General features: G+C 36.4%; 5 protein-coding genes and 2 pseudogenes across 13 annotated transcripts; 4 read left to right on the top strand and 3 right to left on the bottom strand.

The window, feature by feature from the left end:
* The first annotated feature begins 4 nt into the window (after window positions 1-4).
* Window positions 5-2,492, top strand: LOC111314140 (protein RALF-like 1). 2 transcript variants are annotated; one of them, XM_089752486.1, is made up of 3 exons: window positions 5-141; window positions 1,442-2,021; window positions 2,182-2,492. In XM_089752486.1, exon 2 carries the CDS (start codon window positions 1,673-1,675, stop codon window positions 2,018-2,020), a length of 348 nt encoding a protein of 115 aa, XP_089608612.1. In that variant the 5' UTR covers window positions 5-141; window positions 1,442-1,672; the 3' UTR covers window position 2,021; window positions 2,182-2,492. The 2 variants fall into 2 exon arrangements, with proteins under 2 accessions (XP_089608612.1, XP_089608611.1); XM_089752485.1 differs by having other exon boundaries at window positions 2,172-2,492.
* Window positions 2,493-2,693: 201 nt separating this feature from the next.
* LOC111314141 (heat shock factor-binding protein-like) lies at window positions 2,694-4,762 on the bottom strand. Of its 2 annotated transcripts, none has more exons than XM_022915205.2 (5): window positions 4,570-4,762; window positions 3,916-4,020; window positions 3,658-3,681; window positions 3,546-3,588; window positions 2,694-3,087 (listed from the first exon to the last, which is right to left on the bottom strand). In XM_022915205.2, the coding sequence occupies exons 2-5, from the start codon at window positions 3,979-3,981 to the stop codon at window positions 2,942-2,944; spliced, it is 279 nt and encodes a 92-aa protein (XP_022770940.2). In that variant the 5' UTR covers window positions 3,982-4,020; window positions 4,570-4,762; the 3' UTR covers window positions 2,694-2,941. The 2 variants fall into 2 exon arrangements, with proteins under 2 accessions (XP_022770940.2, XP_022770941.2); XM_022915206.2 differs by having other exon boundaries at window positions 3,916-3,969; window positions 4,570-4,754.
* Window positions 4,763-6,198: 1,436 nt separating this feature from the next.
* LOC111314135 (xyloglucan 6-xylosyltransferase 2 pseudogene) lies at window positions 6,199-8,238 on the top strand (annotated as a pseudogene). Its single transcript, XR_016332531.1, has one exon. The product of XR_016332531.1 is annotated as a xyloglucan 6-xylosyltransferase 2 pseudogene (transcript).
* Window positions 8,239-9,662: 1,424 nt separating this feature from the next.
* LOC149512120 (translocator protein homolog pseudogene) lies at window positions 9,663-10,430 on the bottom strand (annotated as a pseudogene).
* Window positions 10,431-11,213: 783 nt separating this feature from the next.
* Window positions 11,214-15,628, top strand: ALG3 (asparagine-linked glycosylation 3). 6 transcript variants are annotated; one of them, XM_022915196.2, is made up of 13 exons: window positions 11,214-11,549; window positions 11,633-11,667; window positions 11,775-11,912; window positions 12,016-12,084; window positions 12,512-12,669; window positions 12,756-12,822; window positions 12,927-12,980; window positions 13,251-13,339; window positions 14,081-14,197; window positions 14,494-14,588; window positions 14,685-14,763; window positions 15,044-15,100; window positions 15,192-15,628. In XM_022915196.2, exons 1-13 carry the CDS (start codon window positions 11,381-11,383, stop codon window positions 15,358-15,360), a joined length of 1,296 nt encoding a protein of 431 aa, XP_022770931.2. In that variant the 5' UTR covers window positions 11,214-11,380; the 3' UTR covers window positions 15,361-15,628. The 6 variants fall into 6 exon arrangements, with proteins under 6 accessions (XP_022770931.2, XP_022770934.2, XP_022770937.2 ...); XM_022915199.2 differs by having other exon boundaries at window positions 15,044-15,118; XM_022915202.2 differs by lacking the exon at window positions 14,685-14,763 and having other exon boundaries at window positions 15,192-15,541.
* Window positions 15,629-15,927: 299 nt separating this feature from the next.
* On the bottom strand, window positions 15,928-17,884 carry LOC111314137 (2-oxoglutarate (2OG) and Fe(II)-dependent oxygenase superfamily protein). The gene is made up of 4 exons (XM_022915203.2): window positions 17,581-17,884; window positions 17,427-17,458; window positions 16,837-17,043; window positions 15,928-16,752 (listed from the first exon to the last, which is right to left on the bottom strand). Exons 1-4 carry the CDS (start codon window positions 17,783-17,785, stop codon window positions 16,435-16,437), a joined length of 762 nt encoding a protein of 253 aa, XP_022770938.2. The 5' UTR covers window positions 17,786-17,884; the 3' UTR covers window positions 15,928-16,434.
* Window positions 17,885-18,333: 449 nt separating this feature from the next.
* LOC111313403 (stress-related protein-like) lies at window positions 18,334-19,655 on the top strand. The gene is made up of 3 exons (XM_022914076.2): window positions 18,334-18,616; window positions 18,737-18,961; window positions 19,120-19,655. The coding sequence occupies exons 1-3, from the start codon at window positions 18,581-18,583 to the stop codon at window positions 19,567-19,569; spliced, it is 711 nt and encodes a 236-aa protein (XP_022769811.2). The 5' UTR covers window positions 18,334-18,580; the 3' UTR covers window positions 19,570-19,655.
* Window positions 19,656-24,623: the final 4,968 nt, after the last annotated feature.

Below are 24,623 nucleotides of genomic sequence, written 5' to 3'. Positions count from 1 at the left end.
AGTAGTTGTTATGATTTGGATGCGCTAACCAGAATAAAGAAAAAGACATTTCTTTCCCTCTTTGTCTAGACTTCAGCGATTAAAGACTTATCGGGCCGAGTGACCACTCCTCCCTTCATGGGATTGGATGATCAGATTCAGGTTATAGTTTTCAATTCATTCTCTTTTATTGTAGTACTTTCCCTTTGTATTGAACACTTGAACGCCAGGATACCCATACCCCGATTTATAGTTCCAATGCTTTCTGGGCGCCAGGATTTTCAACAGTTTCCGCTTGTTTCCACTGCTAATAATTTGCTGTTTTTTAGCATGTTCTCAAATTTTTGGAGCTCAAATTTATCATCTTCTTGGCTTCTTGGCAAGATGAATACACCTGTTAATACCACCGTCTAAATTTGACTATGTCCTACTTTTAAACGTTAGACACAATATAAAAGTATGGAATAGCTGGAAGTCGTCTTTCACCTTTTGGTTTAGTGGTCAAAAAGCTTTAAAAATGACATGTGGACATGAGTTATACGCCATCCCCTTTGCGCAACACCCTCCTTTGAACCAAAAAAAAAAAAGAAAAGAATAGCTGGGAGTTGCATCTACATAGAACGATGCGGGCTATAGAGAATTGAAAGAGCCAAGAACGGGTTAAGGTTGGGAACTTGAGGCACATGTGCTGCGCTTGCTTCTAAGAATCTGATAAGATTAAACTAATTATTTCATATTTGCTTAAGCCTTTAACCCGAGTCAAACGCATCTTTTTTATGCTTATCTTTACTCTATAATCTTTCTCAAGTACTTTTGTTATGCAGGAGAGTAATTAAAGAATCCATTAGTATTTCTCAAGTATATTTATCTTGATCACTGATCTTCAAAAGTTTGAACCCTGTGTAGCCTCTTAAAACCTCAGACCAAACACCCTGAATAAACCACCCGTCAGCTTATGTAGGAGAAATTGGTGTCCCTAAAATGCGGTGATCAAATTCTAGGATTTCACATTCAACTTGACAACACATTTTTGCATGTATTATAGGCCACTACACTGGCTCTAAGCTATCTAGAAAACCTCACCGCCTATCTGGAATTCACAACTCAAATCAACAAAGAAAAAGCTAACGACGTTGGAAAATGGACCTACCCAGGAATTTCAACGGATTATCTTTTGTTTTAAAACTCTTGTTTTCCGTTTTTCACATTACCAATTGTGTCATTTTCTTGCATTAGGTTTTGAAGAGGTCATAACATTCACAACGATTCCAAAAACTTTTAAAATAGCTATCCAGGCGTGTTTGAACTTGTAAAAGAGTCGTTGAACTAATGAGTTTTACTTTATCAAAGAATTAAACGAGTGCCCATATCTCTAAAAACATTTCTTTTTTCTTCCATTGTTGGGTTAGGTTGTGCTCTTATTGTTATTCTGATTATTTTTTGTCGTTATTATTGTTAGCAGACATGGGATTAGGACAGGCAAACTAGTGAGGCTGTTGGACGAACTAGGATTTCAGCCAATTCAAGAATATATGCCTCCCCAATCGGTCAACCAATTGCCTCCTTGGTGGGCTTAGACGACTTCAACCATCATTATCTCCATATTTACAAAACTACCAAGGATTCATGTAATTTATGTCTGTCCAAAGCTACTAATAAGCAACAGCCCAAACAAAAGAAAAAGAAAAAAGACATGGCTAATCCCTCTAGTTTTCTCCTGGCCGTTTCATTAGTCCTCACAACTCTGATCATCACCTCGTCGACCGTCGATGCAAGTAGTGAGCACCACTTGAGCTGGTTTCCTACCAAGGCTGGCTGCCAGGGCTCGATGGCTGAGTGCATCGCTAATAATGAGTTTGACATGGACTCCGAGATTAACAGGCGCATATTGCAAACCACGCAGTACATAAGTTACGGAGCTCTGCAGAGGAACACTGTGCCATGCTCTCTAAGGGGTGCGTCCTACTATAACTGTCAGCCAGGAGCACAAGCTAATCCTTACAACCGAGGCTGCAGCGCTATTACTCGTTGCCGTAGTTAAGGTTATTCTCCCTACTTTTTTTTTTGTGTCGTTTGTTTCTCATTCGTAAGATGGAAATATATGTTGTTGAAGAAATTTCCAATTATGTTATCATTAAGTCTTTTGTGTTTCATTGTCTTTTAATTTGCTGATTTAGAATTTTATCTTCAAGTTTCAATCAGTTTCAGTTCAGTTATAGAAGATAGATTGATCAGACGTTACGGTTTATTTGGGAGGAGATTCTGGTCAACCCTGTTTGTTGACTCCAACACGCAATGGCAAATTATGAACCGGGCATGAAAAGGAAGACATGAAAATAACATCACCTAAAACACCGAGGTAACACTTAAATAGTAAATAGTAAATAGTAAATATTATGATTATAGACACTGAGAATGATCGTTTATCAACTAATGAAAGGGAGAACAGACATGAATTGAACTTGTACTTTTTTAACCAGCTCAATCATAACCAACTTTGAAAGACAACTTTAGTCATCATCTCTTAAGTTCATATAGCATTTCAAAGTACTAAAATTGATATATTTGTGCTTGTCCACACCGATTAAAGATTAGGGTTAACAGCAGCTCAACCAGAAGGATAGTTGACAAAGCCGTTAACTGCATATCAACTTGTCAAGCTTAATGAATAAATGTAAATTGTATCTGCTATTGCACATAGGTAGAGCAAAATATTAACAACAAACCACCTCACATTCATTAATTCCCTCTATAAATTGCCAAACAACCAGTGCATCTATAGGTGTTGAAAGCAGATAATTCTTTCTCCCAGATCACAGAAGCAATACTTAGTACAAATAAAAATGGAAAAGGGGGCCATGCAGTAATGCCCCTAATCTCCTGCCAGTAGTAGTCTCAAATAAAACAAGTTATCACCAATTACAATCATAACCAGCTGCTAAAAACAATCTTTGGCCAGGTTTTATGCTGAGCCTTCATCTTGCTTTGATTCATCTGACTTTTGCTTTGATGGGGCTAAAGGGGATGGAGAGCCCTCCACTCCCATCTCCGCTTTTAGGTCATTGATGCTCTGCTCCAGCTCATTTATACGGTTTCCCATTTCATCAAGTGCTTTGGAGTTAAGTAAACAATAGATATCCCACACTTCACAATAATACTAAACTAACTAACTAACTGTTTCCTTTTAAAGTAATGCTATAATACTGCAAAACATAACAAAGTTTCAAACTTCTTCAAATCTAGCCAGCAAAACAGTTATCAGATACAGGTTCAAACCACTGTCTCACAAAGCTTCTTAGCCTTATAGTCCAAGATTTCCCAATAGGTTGACAAATATAAAACTAAAGTATCAACTACTTAGACAATTCAACCTATTTATGTAACAATAAAATGAAAAAGCTCAAGAACGAAAAATAGACAAATATTTTTACGAAGCGTATCATTTACGACAAACCATTTACTTCATACATGAAGCAACTCGACAACATTTCATATGTTTGACAATATTTCTATCTTATGAAAAAAAACATGTTTCAATGAAATTTAAGAATATAAGAAAAGGATATTCTTTGTGATAATGGAATCAGACATTGTTTGAAACCTGGATTGCTGCAAACAAAATCTTTGTCAATAACTGAAATATATTCCACCAACAGAGGTTCCACTTATAACACTCACCATTTGTTGAAGAAGGTTTTGCACCTGCATAAAGCACTCAAAGAAATCATTAACTAAATAATTATAAAGGCACATCAACAACCGCAGCAAATAATTACTGAATTATACTCATTAGAGACTAGGGCCATCAACAACTTTGCAACTTAAAGTTGAGACTATATCAAAATTAGCAGTAGTGATGCCCTTATGGTACTAGCAAAACAGCATACATTGAAAGTGGTTATTATTCATGTTATAAGACAGGGTTGAGGAACTCACAAAAACAGTCATATCAGCAGTGCTTTGCTTTGACTCTTCCGAATTATGCCCGTCCTGCAAAAACATATTCCAGCCAGCCCATACCACACAGCATTAGCATATGGCCTGATACACAATACTAAATCCTACTTCAGATTGTTTAACACTAAGAATGTGGTTCATCAAATCGTCAAATAGCTCGAAACTATAATCCTCTAACCGACTTAAAACAAATCATCAATTTCCCTTTTTTTTTTGAAAAAAAAAAAGAACTTGAGTGGAAATTGCATAGGAATTATGAAAAATCTCAAGAAGACAAAGAAATTGTATGTCATTCAATAAAAGGATTGGGTCTCAAAACAAGTAAAACCCTAATAAACGTAAAAAAACCTGCGCTAACGTTCATAATAAGGCCAGAAAGTAAAACCCTAACGCCAGCATTGCAAGCACAACCAATTTCAATTGAAAAATACAAAATTTTAAAAATAAAAATTCAAACGAGATATGAACCAGAGAAGCATAATTGTTAAAAAAACCCATCAAGATTTACGAATTTTTAGACAAAACGGATCAAAAACGAGTCGAAAAGAACGCTCTTTATAGCAAATCCTTTAAAAACCGTGATACGACTTTAGAATCCAAGATTATCAGTTCTAAAGTTTAGATAGAGCTTACCATAGTTTGGCAGTGGATCTCGGGTAGTTCGTCCTGCTCCTCAGTTGCAAACCGTTGCTTCAATTCGAAAAATTGGAAGCGTTTGAGTGAAATCAGAGATCGTCGCTGCTTATTTTAAAGGCGGATGGTTGCGTTCCTTTTTCATCCCGGCCTACACCTTTTATTTACCCATATGCCACTATCTCTTCAACTTTTTTTTTTTTTTAAATAGAATTGAGCTCTATGATTTCGATAATAATTTCTTTAAGCTTTGTTTGGTGTTTTTATTTTTAATTTTTTAATAAAAAATTTAAAAATAAAACTGAATTAAAAATAATGGGCAAATAATAAATTGTAAAAGCACTCTTGAAACGGAGTCTAAATTTTTTTTCTTTATCATATCTTTTAATTTTACGGTTATTATTTTATATTTATTGATAATCTTTTTGAATTTTACAAATAAAATTAAAATATTATAACATGTCTCGTTATTTATTATATTGTTTTATTAAAATTTTTAAATATTCTCTAACAAGATATATTATGTGATAACTCTATAACCTCGTTTTCTGAAGTGCAAAAATTAGAAAAAAAAATTATAAAGGTTACCAAAAACACTATCAAGGTGACAAAAATTATTACAAAAATTATAAAAAATACTAAAAAAATTATCAAAATATTACAATTATCATGTCACATAATCATTTATGTGACCATGAATTATCTGTTGGTACATAGGTTAATAGTAGTTTACATTAATATAAATTAAAAAAATAAACTTATTTGAATACAATCAAAATATAAGTTCGTATTTAAAAAAATTAAAATATATAGAAATTTTTAGTATATTAGCCTAACAAAAAGTAAAACAAAGCCATATATTTAGCTGATTAATTGTCATGAATTTTTTTAAAGTTAAATAATAGTAATTGAATAACCCTTCATCAGAGTAAGCCCCTTTTTGAAGCAATTGAAGCACCGATGAGGTGCAATTGCCATGGCTCGTTAGAGCCTTTTTTTCCCAAATGGTCTAATGGTGTGGTTGATAAAATATCAGTCATCAATTGACCATATTTTATTCAATTGATGACCGGTCACTGATTTCCTTTTTTTTTTTTCTTTTCAATTTTATTCTTTAAATTATTTTGTTATATCAAAAATATCTTTATGATTTTTTTTATTTTGATTTTTTATTTAAAATTTTGAAAATATATTTGTTACTTTAATATTATAAAGAAAATTTATTACTTATTAATAAATTTATTATCTATTAGCAACTATTATATAATAATTAAATTTTATAAATATTAAATAATTTAAACTTTCAATTATATACATATTTTAATTTAATATATTTAATAATCAATTTATTTTTTAATTATAAATCATTTTACTATTACTATTATTTTTATTTTAAAACACATATTCAATTATTAATTTTAATCTTATAATTACAACAATCAATCCTATCTTTATTATTTTTTTAATTTTATTAAAATTAATCTTACCATTCCTCTAAATGAATTTAAACGATTTGCTAATTGCACTCAAAGAACCGATATTATCTTTTTCTTTTTTTTTTCCTTCCCCAATGCTTATTAAAATTATTGCAGTATTTTAAGTATTAGCCGTTTAACGACCATTGACCATTATTCGTTTGTATCACGAAATCTTAAAACAGCGTTTTAAAACAATCACTGGGCTGTAACAGCGCAAACAGAAAAAGGAGCCCTCTCCGACACATCTAATCTTAAGTTGTTTCACTACAGGATCCGGCGGGCCCAGGCATGTTCCTACAGCTGTCTTCGAATTTCGTGTCGGAAAACAAATCACACCCTTAGCTTAAACTTAAGCTCTGTAGGGTGTTTGGGATCACAGAAAAACGCGTTTTTCATCCTTGAAAAACCCTCTCTCAAAATTTTCCAATTCATAGGGTTCTCATCAATTCACCATTCCGGCAATTGTTTGGGTTTGAACCGATACGGATCGGGCATAGAACCGGAAGATGATAGACAAGTGTTTAGGAGCTCAAAGATCTAGAAAGATCCAGAAAGCTCTCCGTCACTGCAAGGTCACGATCCTCTGCCTCGTTCTCACCGTTGTCGTCCTACGCGGCACTATCGGAGCTGGAAAATTTGGAACTCCGGAGCAAGACTTCGTCGAGATCCGCGACCACTTCTATTCCCGTAAACACGCTGAGCCGCATCGCGTCCTTGAAGAAGTCCAAACGACGTCATCCAATGACCGCGTAGCTATCGACACCAACAATTACAACGAATTCGACATAAATAAGATCTTAATCGATGAGCAATCCGACGACTCGAAACCTGACTCCAACAAGGCCTATTCTCTCGGGCCCAAAATCTCCGATTGGGATGATCAACGATCTAGATGGCTGAAAGAAAACCCTAATTACCCAAATTTCATCGGTCCAAACAAACCAACGGTCCTCTTAGTCACTGGTTCATCTCCAAAACCGTGTGAGAACCCGGTTGGTGATCATTACTTATTGAAATCGATTAAGAACAAGATCGATTACTGTAGATTACACGGGATAGAGATATTTTACAACATGGCGCTTTTAGATGCGGAAATGGCAGGGTTTTGGGCTAAATTACCGTTGATTCGAAAACTTTTGCTTTCGCATCCGGAGGTGGAATTCCTCTGGTGGATGGATAGTGACGCAATGTTTACGGATATGGCATTTGAGGTTCCTTGGGAAAGGTATAAAGACTCGAACTTGGTTATGCACGGCTGGAATGAGATGGTTTATGATCAAAAGAATTGGATTGGGCTAAATACTGGGAGTTTTTTGTTAAGGAATGGGCAATGGGCACTTGATATTCTCGATGCTTGGGCTCCAATGGGTCCTAAAGGGAAGATTAGGGAAGAAGCAGGGAAGGTTTTGACGAGGGAACTTAAGGATAGACCCGTTTTCGAAGCGGATGATCAGTCTGCAATGGTTTATTTGTTGGCTAATCAAAGGGCGAAGTGGGGTAATAAGGTTTACTTAGAGAGTGCTTATTATTTGCACGGTTATTGGGGGATTTTGGTTGATAGGTATGAGGAAATGATTGAGAATTATCATCCGGGTTTAGGTGATCATCGTTGGCCTTTGGTGACTCACTTTGTGGGGTGTAAGCCTTGTGGGAAATTCGGGGATTACCCTGTTGAGAGGTGCTTGAAGCAGATGGATAGAGCATTCAATTTTGGGGATAATCAGATTCTTCAGATTTATGGGTTCACTCACAAGTCTTTGGCTAGTAGAAGGGTTAAGAGAGTTCGAAATGAGACTGTTAATCCGCTTGAGGTGAAAGATGAACTTGGACTGCTTCATCCAGCCTTTAAAGCGGTCAAGGTATCCTCTTCTTGATGATATACGCTGTCTATAAGATCTTATGCCGCTAAATGATAAGTTACGATGTTCAAATGTTGAGTGTGTAGTGGGAATTTTATGCTTTAGGCTTGTATAGATGGTATTCTTTTGTCCCTTATCTGTGTTTAAAATAAAAAGTTCTTAATGCTTTCCATAGAAAAACAGAGCCCATTATTTTATCTGCGGCTATTCAGTTTTGTAGCACATCAGCAAACTTGGATCTGTCATTACCACTTGGATTTGTTAGCCATAAAGTTGCTGCATTGTAATTCAATCAGTCAAATAAATACTAATACAAGTATAATATTGCTGCATCATACATCAGTTATGTTTATTGTTGTCTGTAGCTGGTATAAATATAATTACTTATTGATAGGGTAATGAAGTGAAACAATGGTGACTCCTGGTACTCCATTCTTTAGAACCAATATCCTTGCTCTTTATCAATCTCTTCTTTCTTTGTTTTGGACTATTGAGGTTAAGAATGAAGATGAAATATAGAAGATGATGATGAGTCCACAGAATTAGAGGAAGGGCGCTGTAGTTCTCCTCTTTTTATCTTTTTAACTGTTAATACTAATGGACCACGTAATTATAGTAAAAACAAAAATATATAGGAAGATGTATAGTTCAAAGTATTGAAAGATAAAAAGATAGAAGTCGGGGAACTGCAGGAGGCAAACATCTTCACTCCTGTTTCTCAATGGACTCATCACCATCGTTTTCTCACTTTTCTTCCTCTTCTTCCCTAAGGATCCTAACCTTTACCTGATCATAACAGCATTAGCCTTACCGGACATGTCCCTTGTAATGTTTTTTATCTGCTTCTCCTTATTCTCGTTCTCGTTATCAAGCTGCTTTTATAATGATAGAGCAATCTCCTTTGCTATTAAAAATTAATCTACCTTGTCAGATGCTTGCTTTGTAGTAATTTGATGCTCTACTATGATGCATTTGGGACACAAATGAAAACTTAAAAGGTCCAGTCAAGATTATAAATATGCGATACTCATGAGTTACGGTTCGGGGATGCTATCGTCCAAGTTGTCACGTTTTTTTGTATTTTTGATTTCCAATATGGTGGTATTTAAATTGATCCTCATATTACCACATAGGATTTCCAGCCTCATGTCCTAGCTACAGCATACCTCGTTTTAATGGAGCCTTACATGGATAATTATCTAATGCCATAGAAAGTTTTGATGATATTTCTAGCAGAAACTGGCATATATTTACGTAGTTTTATCTCTGTTCTGTGGGTCAATGGTTCGTCTTATGTTGTGTGCTGTTTCTGGGTCATGTACAAGTTCGGTGTAGAATTAATATGGTTTCTGTTGAAAGATGAAATAATTTTAATTTCAAATATTCTGCTATAACTCGGAGCATATAGGGTAATGAGAAGACCGGAGTTGTCGATAGACAATGAAAGGTCATTTTTAACCCAAGTTTTCTTCATATTGCTGAAACCAACTAGATAGAGAAAAATAATTATTGGCCGAAAATGGTTGATAATGGAGCAAAATGCGGCAGAGGCAAATTCCCTGCTCAGGTTCTCTGTTCGGGAAAGATTATGTAAAATATTGCGTGCAAACCTGTTGGATTCATGTTAGAACAACGAAAAAGCTACAGGAAAATTGAATATACATAAAAAATGAATAAAACATTATTAATCTGGACATGTATTTCTATTTAGCGAATCTACTAAACGAATGAGCAACTTGATGGTGACAATTGACACGACGTTCAGAAGACTTCAAAACCCCCTGATAACAAAAAGGAAAAGAAAAAGCCAAAATGCCTCCTAATTTTTGCTGGGTACTGTAAAATAACATTACTAGATAACAATAAAAGCTCGTGCAATGTTTCAAAGGAAAACAAGCTTCAGATTTACAATGGCCAAGAACGCAGCCCATGCCAAACAAGGCTTAACCAAGCCACCAGCTGTCGGATTCACCTCTCTGAAATCCCTTGAACACCCAACCAGAGCACCAAACAACGCCAAACACGCAACCAACCCCGACCCAACTGGCTCCCATCCACAACGCAATCGGAAGCCAAGCCAAGCTCAAACCTAGCTGATCCAAATAAAGAGAAAAAGCAGTTGGTCTCTCGTGGAACCCGTCTTCAGCCCAAACAAGCCAAGCTGAGAGACCCATTACGAAGCTCGAAGCCATGCAAGTTATATGTATAAGCCACAAAGGAGGGAACCAGAACGGTTTTGCTAGAGTACCGTAACTATGACCTGAACCAAACAAGTAGATGTTTAACAAGGAGAGAGAAAGAAGGAATGAAACTGCTATGGCTAGCGATCTTAGGCCGCGTTTGGCCATAGCCATTCTCTTTCTCACCTGCTTGCTCTATTTTTTTCGTTGTTTTTATCCTTATCCTTGGTGGTGGTGGTAAGGGTAATGCCAGGGTCATCTCTGAAAGTTGATTGAGGTTTTGGGATGCCATAGAAGAGAGAGGGAAAAATGGAGCCTGAGTTTACGATAAGGGAGGAACTTCAGGTGGTGTTGATAGAGAGGAGAGCGCGTTTTTGGGGCTAAATTTATTTGAAAGGTGGGAAAAGAGTGACAGGTGGGCGGAGAAAGTGTTAAGGAGTGGACATTGGACAAGGGGTGTCACAAGTGGATGAGAAAGGCGGCCTTTCGTTTCGGGGGCGGCTTTATTCTCAGCAATCTGGGTGTTCTAGTCCTTTTGGGAAGACAAAACTTTGATCTATTTGTAACTGGATAAGATCTGTTTTACCAAAAATAGAAAAAAGAATGAACTGGACTAAGTTCTTATGCTCCCTCGTTTCGCAGTCCTTTTTTTTTTGGGGGGGGGGGGGGGGGTTGATTTGTTGGTTCCTGTTTGTTTTGCCGCACAGTTGTCAAACTTTGGTTGATATAATCATATGAAATAACGAGCCTTTATTAATTCTTTTACTTCAGCTGGTTCAGGCAGCCTGGCCGGAAAAAAGAACCAGCACATTGACAGGGTTCACCCCACAATTGCATTGGAAAAAAAATACTTTCTTTTCTTTATCGGGTATAAATGTTCTTTTTTTAATAGTTTTAGTGATTTCCATTCTTTTAAATGTAGGTTTAACTCTGAAAATCGATATACGTATAAATGGAATATTTTGTTACAAAAAAGATTGCTAATTGAATAAAAAAGAAAAATAAAAACTGACAAAATTTGGGCCCGTCTTTTCATTTAGCCGAACGCAGCTCAACCTAACCTTGGACTTGGGCTTCGTCGAACCATCAAACGAGACCATTGCAGGTCCGCATGCGGCAGCAGAACTAATCGAAAGGTCCACAACCAAACTAATTTTTGTCGAAAAGACTTTCTTGACCGTTCGTTTCCTCCGCTTGGTTCCCTAGGGTCTCGTTTCCTTAGACTGCAAACTCCAATCTCTTTCTCCTCGATCAAAGTACTGGCAAAGACAACTTCAACACAAAAGAAAAAGCCATGGCAGTGAAAAGTTCAGCTTCCGCTCATGCCAAACGCTCTCGGAGAAAAGATGATGGTGCTTCTTCTTTGATCCCCAAACTTCTCAAGAACCCAAAGACGGCAATGGCTTTGGCTTTACTCTTCATTGACTCCCTTCTCATCTCCTTCATCATCGCCTACGTCCCTTGTAAGATCCCGAAAATCCCGCTCTTACTTTTTTTTACTGAATAATTGAACTCTTTAGTGACATGTCAACGTTGTAATTTACAGATACGAAGATAGATTGGGACGCTTACATGTCTCAGGTGTGGCATTTTTATGCTAATAAAGCTAATTTATTTTTCTGGGTTGGCTCAGTTATTAGTTTTTAATTAATGGGATAATGTAGAATTAGTGTTTATTAAGATGACAGGTCAGTGGGTTTCTTGGAGGAGAAAGGGATTACAAGAACTTGAAAGGAGACACTGGTCCACTTGTCTACCCAGCTGGTTTCCTTTATGTTTATTCTGCTATTCGGTATATTACGGGAGGACAGGTTTTTCCAGCTCAGGTGATAGTACTAGGCAAATTGAATTTTCTTGTCTCTTATTTGTGCTTATGTAAACCAGTTACTTATGCTCCCCCCCACCCTCTTTTTGTGTTGTTGGTTGCAGATATTGTTTGGGATTTTATACATCATAAACCTGGGAATCGTCTTATTAATCTATTTAAAGACTAATGTGGTATGATTTTTGTGTTTTATTGGTTTTGTAACTAATATTCGCCTATAATATATACTGTCACCGCCTTTTTGTTTCTGTAGTTAGGTGTGTTGGTATGTAAAATTGCATAGCATTATTCAAAATCCTACTTTTTTTTGGCCAAATTCAAAATCCTGCTTTACCTGCCAATAAGGTAGAATGTACTTTTAAAGTTCTAAAATAGATGTCTTTATTCTGAATGCTGGAAACTTGGTAATTTGTTTGCTTGGTTTCCATTATGCAACTCCATTATCATTTCACTGTTCCTTAAGCACCATAAATTTTGTATCTTCATTCCTCAGAAACCATCAAATATCTGGAAAAGGAAAATGTTCTTGACTGTTAATGTTTCTTAAAATTTGTCTTGGGTTTTGACATTGCCAATTATTTTTTTTAAAATGTCTTGCAGCTTCCATGGTGGGCTCTGAGCTTGATTTGTCTTTCAAAGAGAGTTCACTCAATATTTGTTCTTCGTCTGTTTAATGACTGTTTTGCAATGACACTCCTCCACGCTGCAGTGGCATCTATTCTGTATCAAAGGTGGCATTTGGGATTGATTATTTTTAGGTAGTGTTCTCTCTTTATTAGTACCTTTTTCTTTTAAAAAGGAAAAGAAAAGAAGTCGTTTCAACTTTCCCTCTTTTTATGTGTAGTGCTGCAGTTTCAATAAAGATGAATGTCCTTCTCTATGCTCCACCTCTTTTTATACTCATGCTAAAGGTACATTAAATTCTGCTTGATTACATTTTCCTAGTAATTAGCAACTGGCTCATTTATTACGCTCAATCAGCTGCATCTTTCTTTGGTATCACTTCTTATAACAGGCTATGAATATCAGTGGGGTAATATCAGCTTTAGCTGGTGCGGCACTTGTGCAGGTGTGTCAACTATTTCTTTTTGGCCTTTGAGGACTCATTATCAACATTTTTAAATTTCCTGATAATTGAGATTTCTATTTCTAAATCCTTGCTTTACAGATTAAATTCTTTTTCTTTCTTAATGTGGGAAGTAAATATAAATCATCATCCATCTTAACTTACTTTCAATGTGGTTAGGTGAGTTGGACTACTGCTTTTAATGTTGTGGCAGGAGGCATTGTCTGCCAACATGTTGATTCATTTCTACATACTCAATAAATGGTTCTGCAGATTGTGCTAGGGCTGCCATTTTTAGTATCATATCCAACTGCATATATATCGCGCGCCTTTAATCTTGGACGTGTCTTCATCCACTTCTGGTAATTTTATAGTATAGAAAATGTTCACCCTTCTCCTTAGTTGCCAGTTACTACCAAATTGACAGGATTAATCAGTAGCATTTTTACTTGATGGTGGTAAATGAAAATATTGTTTAGGTAATTTTTCTTCGATTGTTGATATTTCAAGAAATTTTAGCTTGATAGTGCATCAACTGGATTACACAATGGATTGTTAGATCAAAATCTGATTTCAAAGAATTCTAAAGTTGAGAAAAGTTTGTTGTTTTGCCTTCTTATAAATCTGTTAATTGTGAATCCTTCTGCAAATTCAATGAACTTAAAATTTAAGATCACTTGTGTAAAAGCTCTCTGTGGTGCATATGTTATAATTTTCATGTTATTACCTGCCTTTGAGGGTATTAATTATTTGTTTTGAATAGTTCAGAATATTTACATAAACCTGTCTCTGAAAAATATTGCTTGCCATAAAATATACTGAAGCTCATAATCAGTTTCTGTTTGGTAAAGCTGTATAGATTTAAGGGGTTAGTGGACAGTATTCTTCATTAATTTTTTGAAGTTAATTTTGAAGGGATAAGGGTCCACGATTATATTTTTAAGAGGTTGTACCCATGAGCCTGCTTGTCATTTTGTATGTGGAGGTGGTTTGTTGGGAATAGGGCTGTAGTTCATTGTTTTGCAGACTATGCTTTTATGTAGTTTACTTGCACAATAATGGGTGTTGTTGAGGTCTAACTTTGATTTTTATTCTGTGGCTAGGTCTGTTAACTTCAAGTTCATTCCTGAACCAATTTTTGTGTCAAAGGAATTTGCAGTCTCTTTGCTGATTGCTCACCTTTTATTACTCGCTGTATTTGCTCATTATAAATGGTGCAAGTAAGTGAAACTGCTTATATTCTCTTAGTAATAAGCAATGAGCATGTGATTGCAAGATTTATTTTTTTTTTTTTTTGGGGAAAATGCAATATTTCCCTCTTGTTAGATAACCAAGATATTATATGATGCAGACCCCAATAGATAATCCATTAAGAGAATATTTGTACCTGGATGGTTTTGTTTCTCTGGATGTTTGTGATACTTCCGGGAAAATGTCTAGTTTTAGCCTTTTAGGTGATATTCTTGCCGTGTAACTGATGATAAGCATGTTGATTGCTCTTATATCTGGTTTGCAGACATGAAGGTGGGCTTTTTAATTTTTTGTGTTCGAGGATTAGGTCTTGTTTATCAACATCTATGAGTTCATGGCCAAAAACCCTCAAGAAAGAATGTAAGTTGTGATCCTTCCATGAATTTTATGAGAGAATCCCTTCATTCCTTCTCTTCCTCTTCATTGGCATACTAAATTTGGTGGAAATAAATCCAGATATTGTTACAACCATGTTTGCTGGAAACTTCATTGGCGTTGTATGTGCCCGCTCATTGCATTATCAATTCTACTCGTGGTGAGTGTCAGGCTTGTACAAATGCCTTGTTCTTCATAGTAGGTTGTCTAACCTTGTCAATTTTGAGGAAAAAATGTTTCTTTGATGCCTCCTATGATGCTGCAAATTATGGATTATCTAGATGACTACTTTTCCAGTTTGTCTATATTTGATTACTGCCGTACAAAAGCTTTTAGAAGGAATCGGACCTTTTCAGATCTCTCTATAGTTTGTAATTTAATTTTAGAGAAAGAGGTTCTTAAGAGTTTCATCTGTTCCTGACTAGAGTCTCTGGGTGCAGGTATTTCTATAGCTTGCCTTACCTGTTGTGGAGAACACCTTTCCCTACATTGCTTCGGTAACTTCTTCACTCAAGGTCTTGAATAAATTTGGAGCTGTCATTTACAATATTCATGAATTTTTTTTTATTAAACTTTTTCTTTGTACAGTGTGCTTTTGTTCGTAGGAGTGGAGCTCTGCTGGAATGTCTATCCATCAAACTTTTATTCATCTGCTCTACTCCTTTGTCTTCACTTATTTATACTGTGGGGTTTATGGTCTTCTACTCCTGAAAATCCTTATGCAAGTGATAAATCGCTTAGCAGAAAAGAAAATTGAAATGCCCTGTATTTTCATGTTTGCCTTTACCGGTGAAATTATGTACTCGTCTTCTAAATGTAATCCAATTACACCTCAAATCAAGTTAGTTCTCTACATATTTATACACAGGGAGAATCTGGCTAACTTTAACGCCTTTTCGAGATATAGTAAAATGAACTTGGTTGCATTTACCTGTTAATTTTTTTTTTCTCTTGGTAATTCTGCAAACTTATTGTAATGCCTGCTCTGAACTCTATTGATTTTACCATTTGGTTTGCCACTCAAATTTTGTATTACCTATTCCAGTGCTCATACATATACATGAATACTGTAATTCTCATAATAAAGACCAAGTTGAAGACCAAGCTTATAGATAGATGATTCACAGATATTAAGAATGAAATCAGTCCAACAGCAGATAACTTTTCTTATTTTCACCTTATTTGCCTTGTTTCTTTTCCTTTCTATGCTCACCTGCGCAATATTTTCGAGTAAATACCGGTACATGGAGCCAGCAACATGGGAGGTCGTCAAAGTGCTCGGCAAGTTTGTGAAGAAGTTGAACGTAACAAATTCCCATCTTACTGAATCCACCCTGGAGAGCCCAAGGGAGCTAATCTTCGGGTGCCGTTCATTATTTAATCCTAGCAAAGCAATTGAGATACATTGATAAATGATAATTCTTGCTTTGTCCTGCTATCTATCCCCTCTCTTACCAACAGCTTTAAGTGTTTATCAACATCACCACTAGACAATTACAGTGACAGAAAGATGCAGCTGACAACCAATAAGTTTCACTTGCTGATATTTTGATTTGTCCACGCAGGCAACAACCCTGTGAATGTCTAAATCTAAAATAATTGATAGAAGTTTTTATGATAGGAGTCAAGCTCTCGAAAACCAGGTTAATCAGTGCAATTTCCACGAGCCCACAACATCATGTACTAGACGTATTAGCTCCCTTATGTCCCACATTCAAAGTTGGCAAACGGAGCGAGAAAGAATTAGCAACAAGTGAAAGCCACAGTCCTAAACGTGATGGCAAATTGGATGAGTAGATGGAACTATCAAAAAAACTGAAGCAATGGCAAGCTAGTCGACCTGGCACAGCTTTCTCAAGGTTATGGAAATTCTCCTATCCTGAATTAGTTCTTGCCCTTCCCATATCTGAATCCCAGGCTTGCGGTTTATCTCATGTTTCCAGATGTAGCGAGCTTCTCCTGACATTAGAACCAGAGATCCCGGAGTCAAGAGAACAGGAATCTTTCTTATAAGTGGAAGCCTTTCACCATGCTCAACAATAACAGAACCTCCTTCAACTCGGGTGAAATGCATCACACATGATGACTCTAAGGAGACAATGGCAATTCCATCTTCAAAACGCATTAGGTCAACATGTGCACAGATTCCCTGCACAATAAACAGTTAAAAACTTCGTGTAGTTGATATTCCTTGATTCTGGAACATAAACATGTCCAAAATGTGATTTCGCACCTCACCTGGATGGTATACATTTACAATTAGTTGATCAAATAGAGGTTCTCTCCACAATAAATTCGATGGTAATAGACAGGGTTTGGTTCCCTGGTTAGAGGTAGCCAAGTCTGTGGATTCAGATACATGATCACCAAGAAGCACTGCTTCACGTATAGAGTTAGAAAGTTCAGTAGCCCATGCTGGGAGATGTCCAAATCTCATGGCCTGAAGAATGCACAATTAGAACATAAATTCTGGAGAAAGTAAAAGCACAATACAGAAAACTTTGAAGATTTAGGAGTGTGTCCAGAATTGGCTTAGATAACTAGTCAAAAAATAGTTTTAACATAAATTTGATACAAAGACAAATCTAGCAGTAAGAGAAATTGTCTCCAATAATCTATTTTGATCATGGATAATGACCATCATATTATCCCACCAAAATTCTGCAGACTAAAGTTCATGAATCTCTATCTAGTTGAACATTCAAATGCTGCAAGTTCATCTTCTAACGCCAAAAGTTGCTTAAAGTCAGACAATAAAGACCAAGAATAAAATAGATGCTAGCAGCTAAAGATATGTTTTTCTCATAGAAAATGTCCACGGACCTGATTGTAAGAATCTTCAGTGAACCACCCCTCTGCGACAAAACCCATCATACATCAGCAAAAGAGATTTAAACTTCAATTCTCTTCAAACATCTAAGTTTCTGCTTATTGGTCAAGACTCGAGACATGTAAAAAGACGGATAAAGAAACGTACCGTTTAGCACGGCGGAAATCAGTGAAGATTGATGTTGAGGAGAAAGGAAGTCTCTGCACAGCCATAATCCATTAATTTCCTTGATCTGTTCCCAGGATGGAATTAGGTATCTGCTTTGCTTAAGTTCTGGTTGTGAATCATTGTCTTCGCTGTCTGAGGATTCACCAAATACTTCCCTGAAAAGTTCCTTGTGATTCTCCTCCATCTTCAAAAACTTGCCTACAAAGTGGGCTTCAGCTTTGCCTTTAATGGCTCTTATGGGCTTCAGCTTTGCTGCCCGAATCCATATAGAAGTTTGGAACTTGGAAGTGTTAATACTTTGGACCGTTGTAAAAAATAAAATAAAATTCAATAACAAAATGAAACTTCGAGATAAACCGTTTATTTATATTATATAAAATATTAATAATTTATATATTTATATCATATTTTATATAAAAATTATATATCACATTTTTTGTTGATATATTAATATAATATTTTTAATTTTATTAAATTTATTTATATTTTTTATTAAAATTTTAAATTATATTATTTTTATTAGTCTTAAAACTCAACGGTTTGGAAGTTTCCTCGAAGACATATTATCTATTTATCAGCAATAACGTAAAAAGCAGTCAAGAGACCGTGAGAATGAACAGACAATGACAAAGCATCAACTTGATATTTGTGTCAATCAGGTCCATAGACATCCGTGCAATGCACAAAATGCTATCTCTGACACGTGAAGTCACAAAAACTTATCTCGTTTTGCCACTTGTCACTCATTCACGGCATCAAATCCCACGTGTGAAAAACTTTCAAACTTTCTCTCAATGGGCCGTCACAACCATTCGCCATGCCTAATTGTTGAAAGTAAAACCTAGGACAGGGGAATCGCTATAAAACGGGAGTTGTTACAACGCTCTGTTTCGTCCCTTCCGTTTTATTCAAAGAAGCTCGATTACATCTCTCTCAACTCTGCTCGTTTTCAAGTAGGAGACTCAAAATCGTGAAATCAATGGCCGAAGCAGATCCCAAGCAGTCAACAGAGACTGTAAGCATTTCATATGTTAATTAATACCATGTTTTATCAGTACTATATATTTTCATTCTTTTGGATTGATGAGTTTAATTTTCTTTTTCCTTATTTTTTCTTTTTTGATGAATGAGGAAGATCGAAGAAAATAAGAAGCAACTCAAGTATCTAGATTTCGTTCTACTGGCGATGGTATATGTAGTTGTATTCTTATCTAGCATCTACAAGTACGCCAAGGAAAACTCCGGTCCACTTAAGCCAGGGGTCCAAGCCATCGGAGGAACTGCCAAGACCGTCATTGGCCCCATTTACGACAAATTCCATGATGTTCCGTTCGAACTCCTAAAGTTTGTCGATCGAAGGGTCAGTACTCAGCACTCGCTTTATTATGGGAACGTGACTTTTTGAAGTCGTTTAGTTAAGGAATCAAAATTCTTTAATATATTAGCAGAAATAGCAAATTGATTTTCTGAAAAAAAAATGCAAATTGATGAGATTCTTGATGGTCACGTGGTGTGCAGGTAGACGAGTCCTTGAGTGAGTTGGACCGTCACATGCCGTCTCTCGTAAAGCAGGCTTCCAGCCAGGTTCGAGCCATGGCTTATGAAATCCAACGAGCCGGCGTTTTCGACACGGCTAAGAACATCACGAGGACCGTTTTCACCAACTACGAACCGACGGCTAAGGAGTTGTATTGCAAAAACGAGCCCGTAGCGGAACAGTACGCTGTTTCGGCTTGGCATTCGCTTAACCGTCTCCCGCTTTTCCCTCATGTGGCTCAGATTGGGGTTTCCACGGCTGCTTACTGGTCGGAGAAGTACAATCAAGCTGTTATTTGCTCTAGGGAGAAAGGATATGCAGTGACGTCGAACATTCCGTTGATTCCGATTGATAGAATCGCAAAAGTTTTCGAAGAGAGTGGAAGAGTCCCTGCCATTTCGACCAATGGGGGATCAGTTCTGACGCAGTGAAAATCAAGGGGGGTTTGGTTGGGTTTTCGGGATTTGCATTTTTGGGTTAATTATTTATTACTAATAAAAAAATCGTTTCAAGAAAATGGAGACATGGACTCCATTGTGCGACTTCAGCCTTCTTTGTTTTTCTCTTATTTTTGGGTTATTTTATTTTATTTTGTGATCATTTAAAAATAGATTATAAATAATAGAGTAGGAAATTTTATGGTTGTTTGATGCCAGCACAAAGTTTATGAGTAAATTGATTGGATAAATGTTTTGAAGTGGTTGTGATCTTTTTATTAAATTTTGAAATTCAAAACGATAAATTAAAAATTTTATTACATACATAAATGAAATATATATAAATTTAAATAATTTAAATATGCATTTAACATATTATTTATTTTAAATTTAATTTTTATTTTATATTAAAAAATTCACCTTAAGTTTAGGGATAACTTAATAATGTACGTCAAAGGTACTTTCGTCACACTTTGGGTAGACACGCTAGGCGTCCAGGCTCAAACACTAAGTATAGTTAAAAGGGTTAGCGTAATAAGCATGAAAGAAGTGTTAAAATCGCAACACAAGCATGATGGGTCATTGTAATTGTGTGTGGATAACAGGGCACTGAACAAGTATCATATCCCACTCATTGTAGACTTGTTTGATCAACTTGGAGGCTTTAAGTGGTTCATCAAGTTGGATTTGAAGTCAGGTTGTTATCATGTCATAATCGCAGAGATAGATAAGCCCAAGACAGTGTTTCACCTACTATTGCTCTTATGAGTTATTGGTTATGCCATTCAGACTCACCAATGCCCCAACAACATTCTAAACACTTATGAACAAGGTACTTCAGTTGTTCTTTGATCGTTTTGTTATGATTTATCTTAATGATATTGTGATACACAGCTAGACATTGGAAGACCATGTAGACCACTTGAAATAGGTGTTCGAGGTGTTGTAGGCACATGAGCTGTATATGAAGAAAGAGAAGTGTTTATTTGCCTAGCAAGAGGTACCGTTTCTAGGCCATATAGTGGGAGATGGCAAGAAATGCATGGATGCAAGCAAGGTGCATACCATTTTGGATTGGGAACTGTCAGCCAAGGTAACTGAGTTAAGGTCGTTCATTGGGCTAGTCAATTACTACTGGCACTTCATTAAAGGCCACTCAGCTATAGCGACACCATTGACAATTTTGCCCAAGAATGAGAGAATGTGGGAGTAGAGCACTGAGTGTCAGGATGCCTTTGATAAGTTGAAGCGGGCAGTGACCGAAGAGCCAATGTTAGCCTTGCTAGACCATGCTAAGCCATATAAAGTGCATACAGATGTATTAGACTTTACGATAAGATGAGTGCTGATTTAGAAGAACCATCTGATTGCATTTGAGAGTCGAAAGCTCAATGAGACTGAGCGCATGCATATGGTCCAATAAGGAGATGACAGCAATGGTGCACTGCTTGCACACTTGGCAGTATTACCTGTTGGGGTCAGGGTTCATGGTCATAACAGCCAATATGACAACCAACTACTTCTAGACGTAAAAAAAAGATGTCCCCCAAACAAGCTTATTAGCAAGATTTTCTTATGAAATTTGATTATAAGTTGGAGTACAAGCTAGAGTGGGCAAACACAGTGGCTGATGCCCTAAGCAGAAAGGTAAACCTTGCTGCCATTACCCAACCAAAAAGGCATTTGGTGTTACGTATCAGAAAGGGGCTCACGTATGATCCTACAACCAAGGCTTTTATCCAGTATGTCAAGCAAGGTAAAATTAAGTGGTTTTGGTTACAAAATGACTTATTGTACACCAAGAGCAATAAGTTATTTATGTTACAGCATGGAAAGCTCCATAAGGAAGTTTTATAAAAGTGTCATGATTCTAGGTGGGCTGATCACCTAAGGGTGAATCGCACCTTAGCCTTGCTATAGGATCGATACTACTAGCCACACATGAGGGACGATGTGGAGGCCTATGTAAATACTTATCTTGTATGCCAACAGAACAAGGTAGAGCTGAAAAAACCAAGAGGTTTCTTTAAGCCATTGTCAATACCAAAGCGACAATGGAATAGTGTCACTCTAGACTTTATAGTCAGTCTACCGAAAATAGAAGGGTTCGAGAGCATCATGGTAGTGGTGGACAGGTTTTTTTAGTATGAGTTTTTCATGTCAGCAACCAACGAATGCCCAGTCAACGAGGTAACTCATTTGTTTCTGAAGAACATGGTAAAATACTTGGGAGTATCGAAGACCATTGTTAGTGATTAGGATGGACCTTTTACAGGACGGTTATGGACTGAGTTGTTCAAGTTGTTAGGTTAAACTTAAATTTTTTCACCAGCATACATCTACAAATTGATAAGCACACTGAGCGAGTAAATGGTTTGTTGGAGGTCTACCTCGGGCACTATGCGAATGCCATGCAAAGGGATTGGCCAAAGCTGTTAGATGTCACCCAATTTTCCTATAACTTGCAGAAGAGTGAAGCAATAAACCATAGTCATTTTGAGATTGTAATAGGTCAGCAATCGCTAACACTTGGTTCAATTGCTACAGGTTATACATGGCCCAATCCAGAAGCATACAAGTTTGTCAAGGCTTGGCAGGAGCAAGCCAACTTGGCCAGAGTATGTCTACACAAAGCCACAGAGAGGTCAAAGAAATGGGTAGACCATAACAAGAGAGGGGTGTAGTTCCAAGTAGGGGACTTGGTTTTAGTGAAGCTACACCCCATTGTGAGCCATAAAAGGTTGCACAAAGATTTAGTTTGAAGGTACAAGAAACCTTTCAGAGTTTTTAATAGGGTAGGCAAGATTGCCTACAAGTTAGATATACCACACAAGCTAAAGGTACACCTGGTATTTCACGTTAGCATGCTTAAGCCATTCCATAAGGATGAGGGAGATCCAAGATCGACAGAGTTGAAGCATGTACCATTAAGAGTCAGCGCCTTATATAAAAGAGGGTTCACAGCATTATTGCTAATCGAGAGGTGAAACAGAATAATTACTAGCCAAGATAAAAGTACTTGACACTCTAGAAGGGACTTTCAGATGTGAAGTAAGTTGGGAGTTAACGAAAGACTTATAATAGTTTCGAGACCATATCAGATAGTTTCACATAGTGGACGCAACAAGGGCGTCGCGCAATCAAATAAAGAAGAATATCACGCCCTAAGCGGATACACCGGGCGCCCAGGCTTGAGCAACAAGGGCCAAAGCTTGAGCACTAAGAACAATTGCGAGGGTTGGCGTAATAAGCATGGGAAAAGTGTCCAAACCGCACGTACAACATGCAGACCTGTTCGCATAGCCAAAACCAGGTTAGCAACATGCTCGCACCACACCTAGGTGGACTTAGGGGAGTTTAGTCGATCTAGAATCTTTTAAAGGCATCTAAGATCGGTAGGATTCAGTAAAAAAATCTAGTTGACTTTGAAATTAATATGAGTCTTATGTAATTTGTGTAATAATATATAACCCTTTATTTTTAGGAATATTATAAATCCCTTAATTTTAGGAGATAACCATAAGTAGAATGGAGGCTTCAACTATAAATAGAGGGTTGACCCACCCTTAATTGTACATCATCACATCATCGAACACACTTGTTTTAGTAATACACAGAGTATATTCCAACATTCTATTATGTTTTCTAACTTGCATAATTTACTTTTTCTTGTTATTGTTTGCCCGTCATGCTAGTTGCTTAGGTTGAATTTAAGTATACGAAATTAATTTTAAATTCTAAGACTGCACGGATTCAAGTTTAAGTCCAGAGCTCATGCCATTTCCGCTAAAGATATCATAATCAACTATTACATGTAGTACTCTTTGTGTGGTTCATGAAACAAATTAAAATTCTCATAAATACAATTTAAGAAGAAAGAAATGTAAAATACCATAATTCAATCGAAAGAACAATATCTGGAGTTATTTATTTATTTATTTATTATTATTATTATATCTTTTTCCTTTCGGGGACTGCAACTTGCAGGACCACAGACCACAGCCCACAGCCCACTGCCCACAGCTGGAGGTTTCGCTTGATCCGCATTCTGGACCTTATCCAATGCACTTCAATTTTTCGGCTGTATTTGATTTCGAGCCGGCCGTCGCATTGGCAAACCAAACCCCACCCGTATGTTAAAAGTTGCCAAATCAGGATTATTCCCCCACCCCCGTGTGACCACGTCAAGTAGTACTTCTAGTAATTTTCCTTTCCCTTTCAACTACATAGGCTATAACCCAACACCATCCTCTGACCAACCAAACACTTTAAAGTTAAAAGTCCATTCTATTTTGTTTCAAACCAAACCCCCCTTGTTTAGAATCCGAGCAGCAAAAAAAGTATCTTTGCCTAAATCCAATCCCACCCTTTTATATTGACTTAAATCGTTGGCCAACACATGCTGACACCGATAAAGCAAGTTGGCCATAGTTTGGGTTTCAACTGTCGCTTTGCAATGGTTAAAATAAACCACATTTGGTGAGAGATTTTAATTGACTTCCTTTTTTAATTAGTCTTCGTTTTAATTAATGTCTACAAAAGTGTTGATTTTTAGTATTTCTTTTGCAATGAATAAATCCTAATCAATCCATGCTTGATTGAACCTGCCTGATTATTCCTTTTTCCCCACTTTCTAGGGTCCATGTGATCATCTCCTTTTTACACTCTGAAACCAAAATTATATATTTAAAAAAGAGAAAACATAAGTTAATCCACAATGTCCCATGCTGGCAGACGAAAATTTTTAATTAAAAATTTAATATTTTATTATAATAAATTAAATCTTTCTAATCAATAAATTTTAAATTCTTAAAATATTATTTTTATCTAATTAAACTTTTTAAGTATTATTTGAATTTAATTAAATCTTTTTTTTAACAAATTTTACTGACTCTCATGCAAAATAAGAACTTAATTAATCTAAAATAATACTTTTGTGGCAACATGAAAAATGCTTTGAGACTCAATTGAGTATAATAGAAGAGTAAAAATTTATTTGAGAAATTTTCATAACTGCTTATTATTAATTTAATTTGGTAATTTTTATA

The sequence above is a fragment of the Durio zibethinus genome, chromosome 23, assembly GCF_047325235.1.
Source record: "Durio zibethinus cultivar Kanyao isolate XHJ-2024 chromosome 23, ASM4732523v1, whole genome shotgun sequence".
NCBI classification, from domain to species: Eukaryota; Viridiplantae; Streptophyta; class Magnoliopsida; order Malvales; family Malvaceae; genus Durio; species Durio zibethinus.
This window is presented reverse-complemented; position numbering and strand designations above follow the sequence as displayed.

What these genes read in the sequence shown, in the direction of transcription:
- LOC111314140 (XM_089752486.1), top strand. Translation starts at nt 1,673, where the DNA reads ATGGCTAATCCCTCTAGTTTTCTCCTGGCCGTTTCATTAGTCCTCACA.
- LOC111314141 (XM_022915205.2), bottom strand. Translation starts at nt 3,981, where the DNA reads ATGTTTTTGCAGGACGGGCATAATTCGGAAGAGTCAAAGCAAAGCACT. An exon ending in CTGCTGATATGACTGTTTTT is followed by an intron (nt 3,682 to 3,915) that starts GTGAGTTCCTCA and finishes TGCTTTATGCAG; the next exon opens with GTGCAAAACCTTCTTCAACA. An exon ending in TGATTCCATTATCACAAAGA is followed by an intron (nt 3,088 to 3,545) that starts ATATCCTTTTCT and finishes ACTCCAAAGCAC; the next exon opens with TTGATGAAATGGGAAACCGT.
- ALG3 (XM_022915196.2), top strand. Translation starts at nt 11,381, where the DNA reads ATGGCAGTGAAAAGTTCAGCTTCCGCTCATGCCAAACGCTCTCGGAGA. An exon ending in GGGACGCTTACATGTCTCAG is followed by an intron (nt 11,668 to 11,774) that starts GTGTGGCATTTT and finishes TTAAGATGACAG; the next exon opens with GTCAGTGGGTTTCTTGGAGG. An exon ending in GACAGGTTTTTCCAGCTCAG is followed by an intron (nt 11,913 to 12,015) that starts GTGATAGTACTA and finishes TGTTGGTTGCAG; the next exon opens with ATATTGTTTGGGATTTTATA.
- LOC111314137 (XM_022915203.2), bottom strand. Translation starts at nt 17,785, where the DNA reads ATGGAGGAGAATCACAAGGAACTTTTCAGGGAAGTATTTGGTGAATCC. An exon ending in GATTTCCGCCGTGCTAAACG is followed by an intron (nt 17,459 to 17,580) that starts GTACGTTTCTTT and finishes GTTTTGTCGCAG; the next exon opens with AGGGGTGGTTCACTGAAGAT. An exon ending in CTGAAGATTCTTACAATCAG is followed by an intron (nt 17,044 to 17,426) that starts GTCCGTGGACAT and finishes TGCATTCTTCAG; the next exon opens with GCCATGAGATTTGGACATCT.
- LOC111313403 (XM_022914076.2), top strand. Translation starts at nt 18,581, where the DNA reads ATGGCCGAAGCAGATCCCAAGCAGTCAACAGAGACT. An exon ending in CCAAGCAGTCAACAGAGACT is followed by an intron (nt 18,617 to 18,736) that starts GTAAGCATTTCA and finishes TGAATGAGGAAG; the next exon opens with ATCGAAGAAAATAAGAAGCA. An exon ending in TAAAGTTTGTCGATCGAAGG is followed by an intron (nt 18,962 to 19,119) that starts GTCAGTACTCAG and finishes CGTGGTGTGCAG; the next exon opens with GTAGACGAGTCCTTGAGTGA.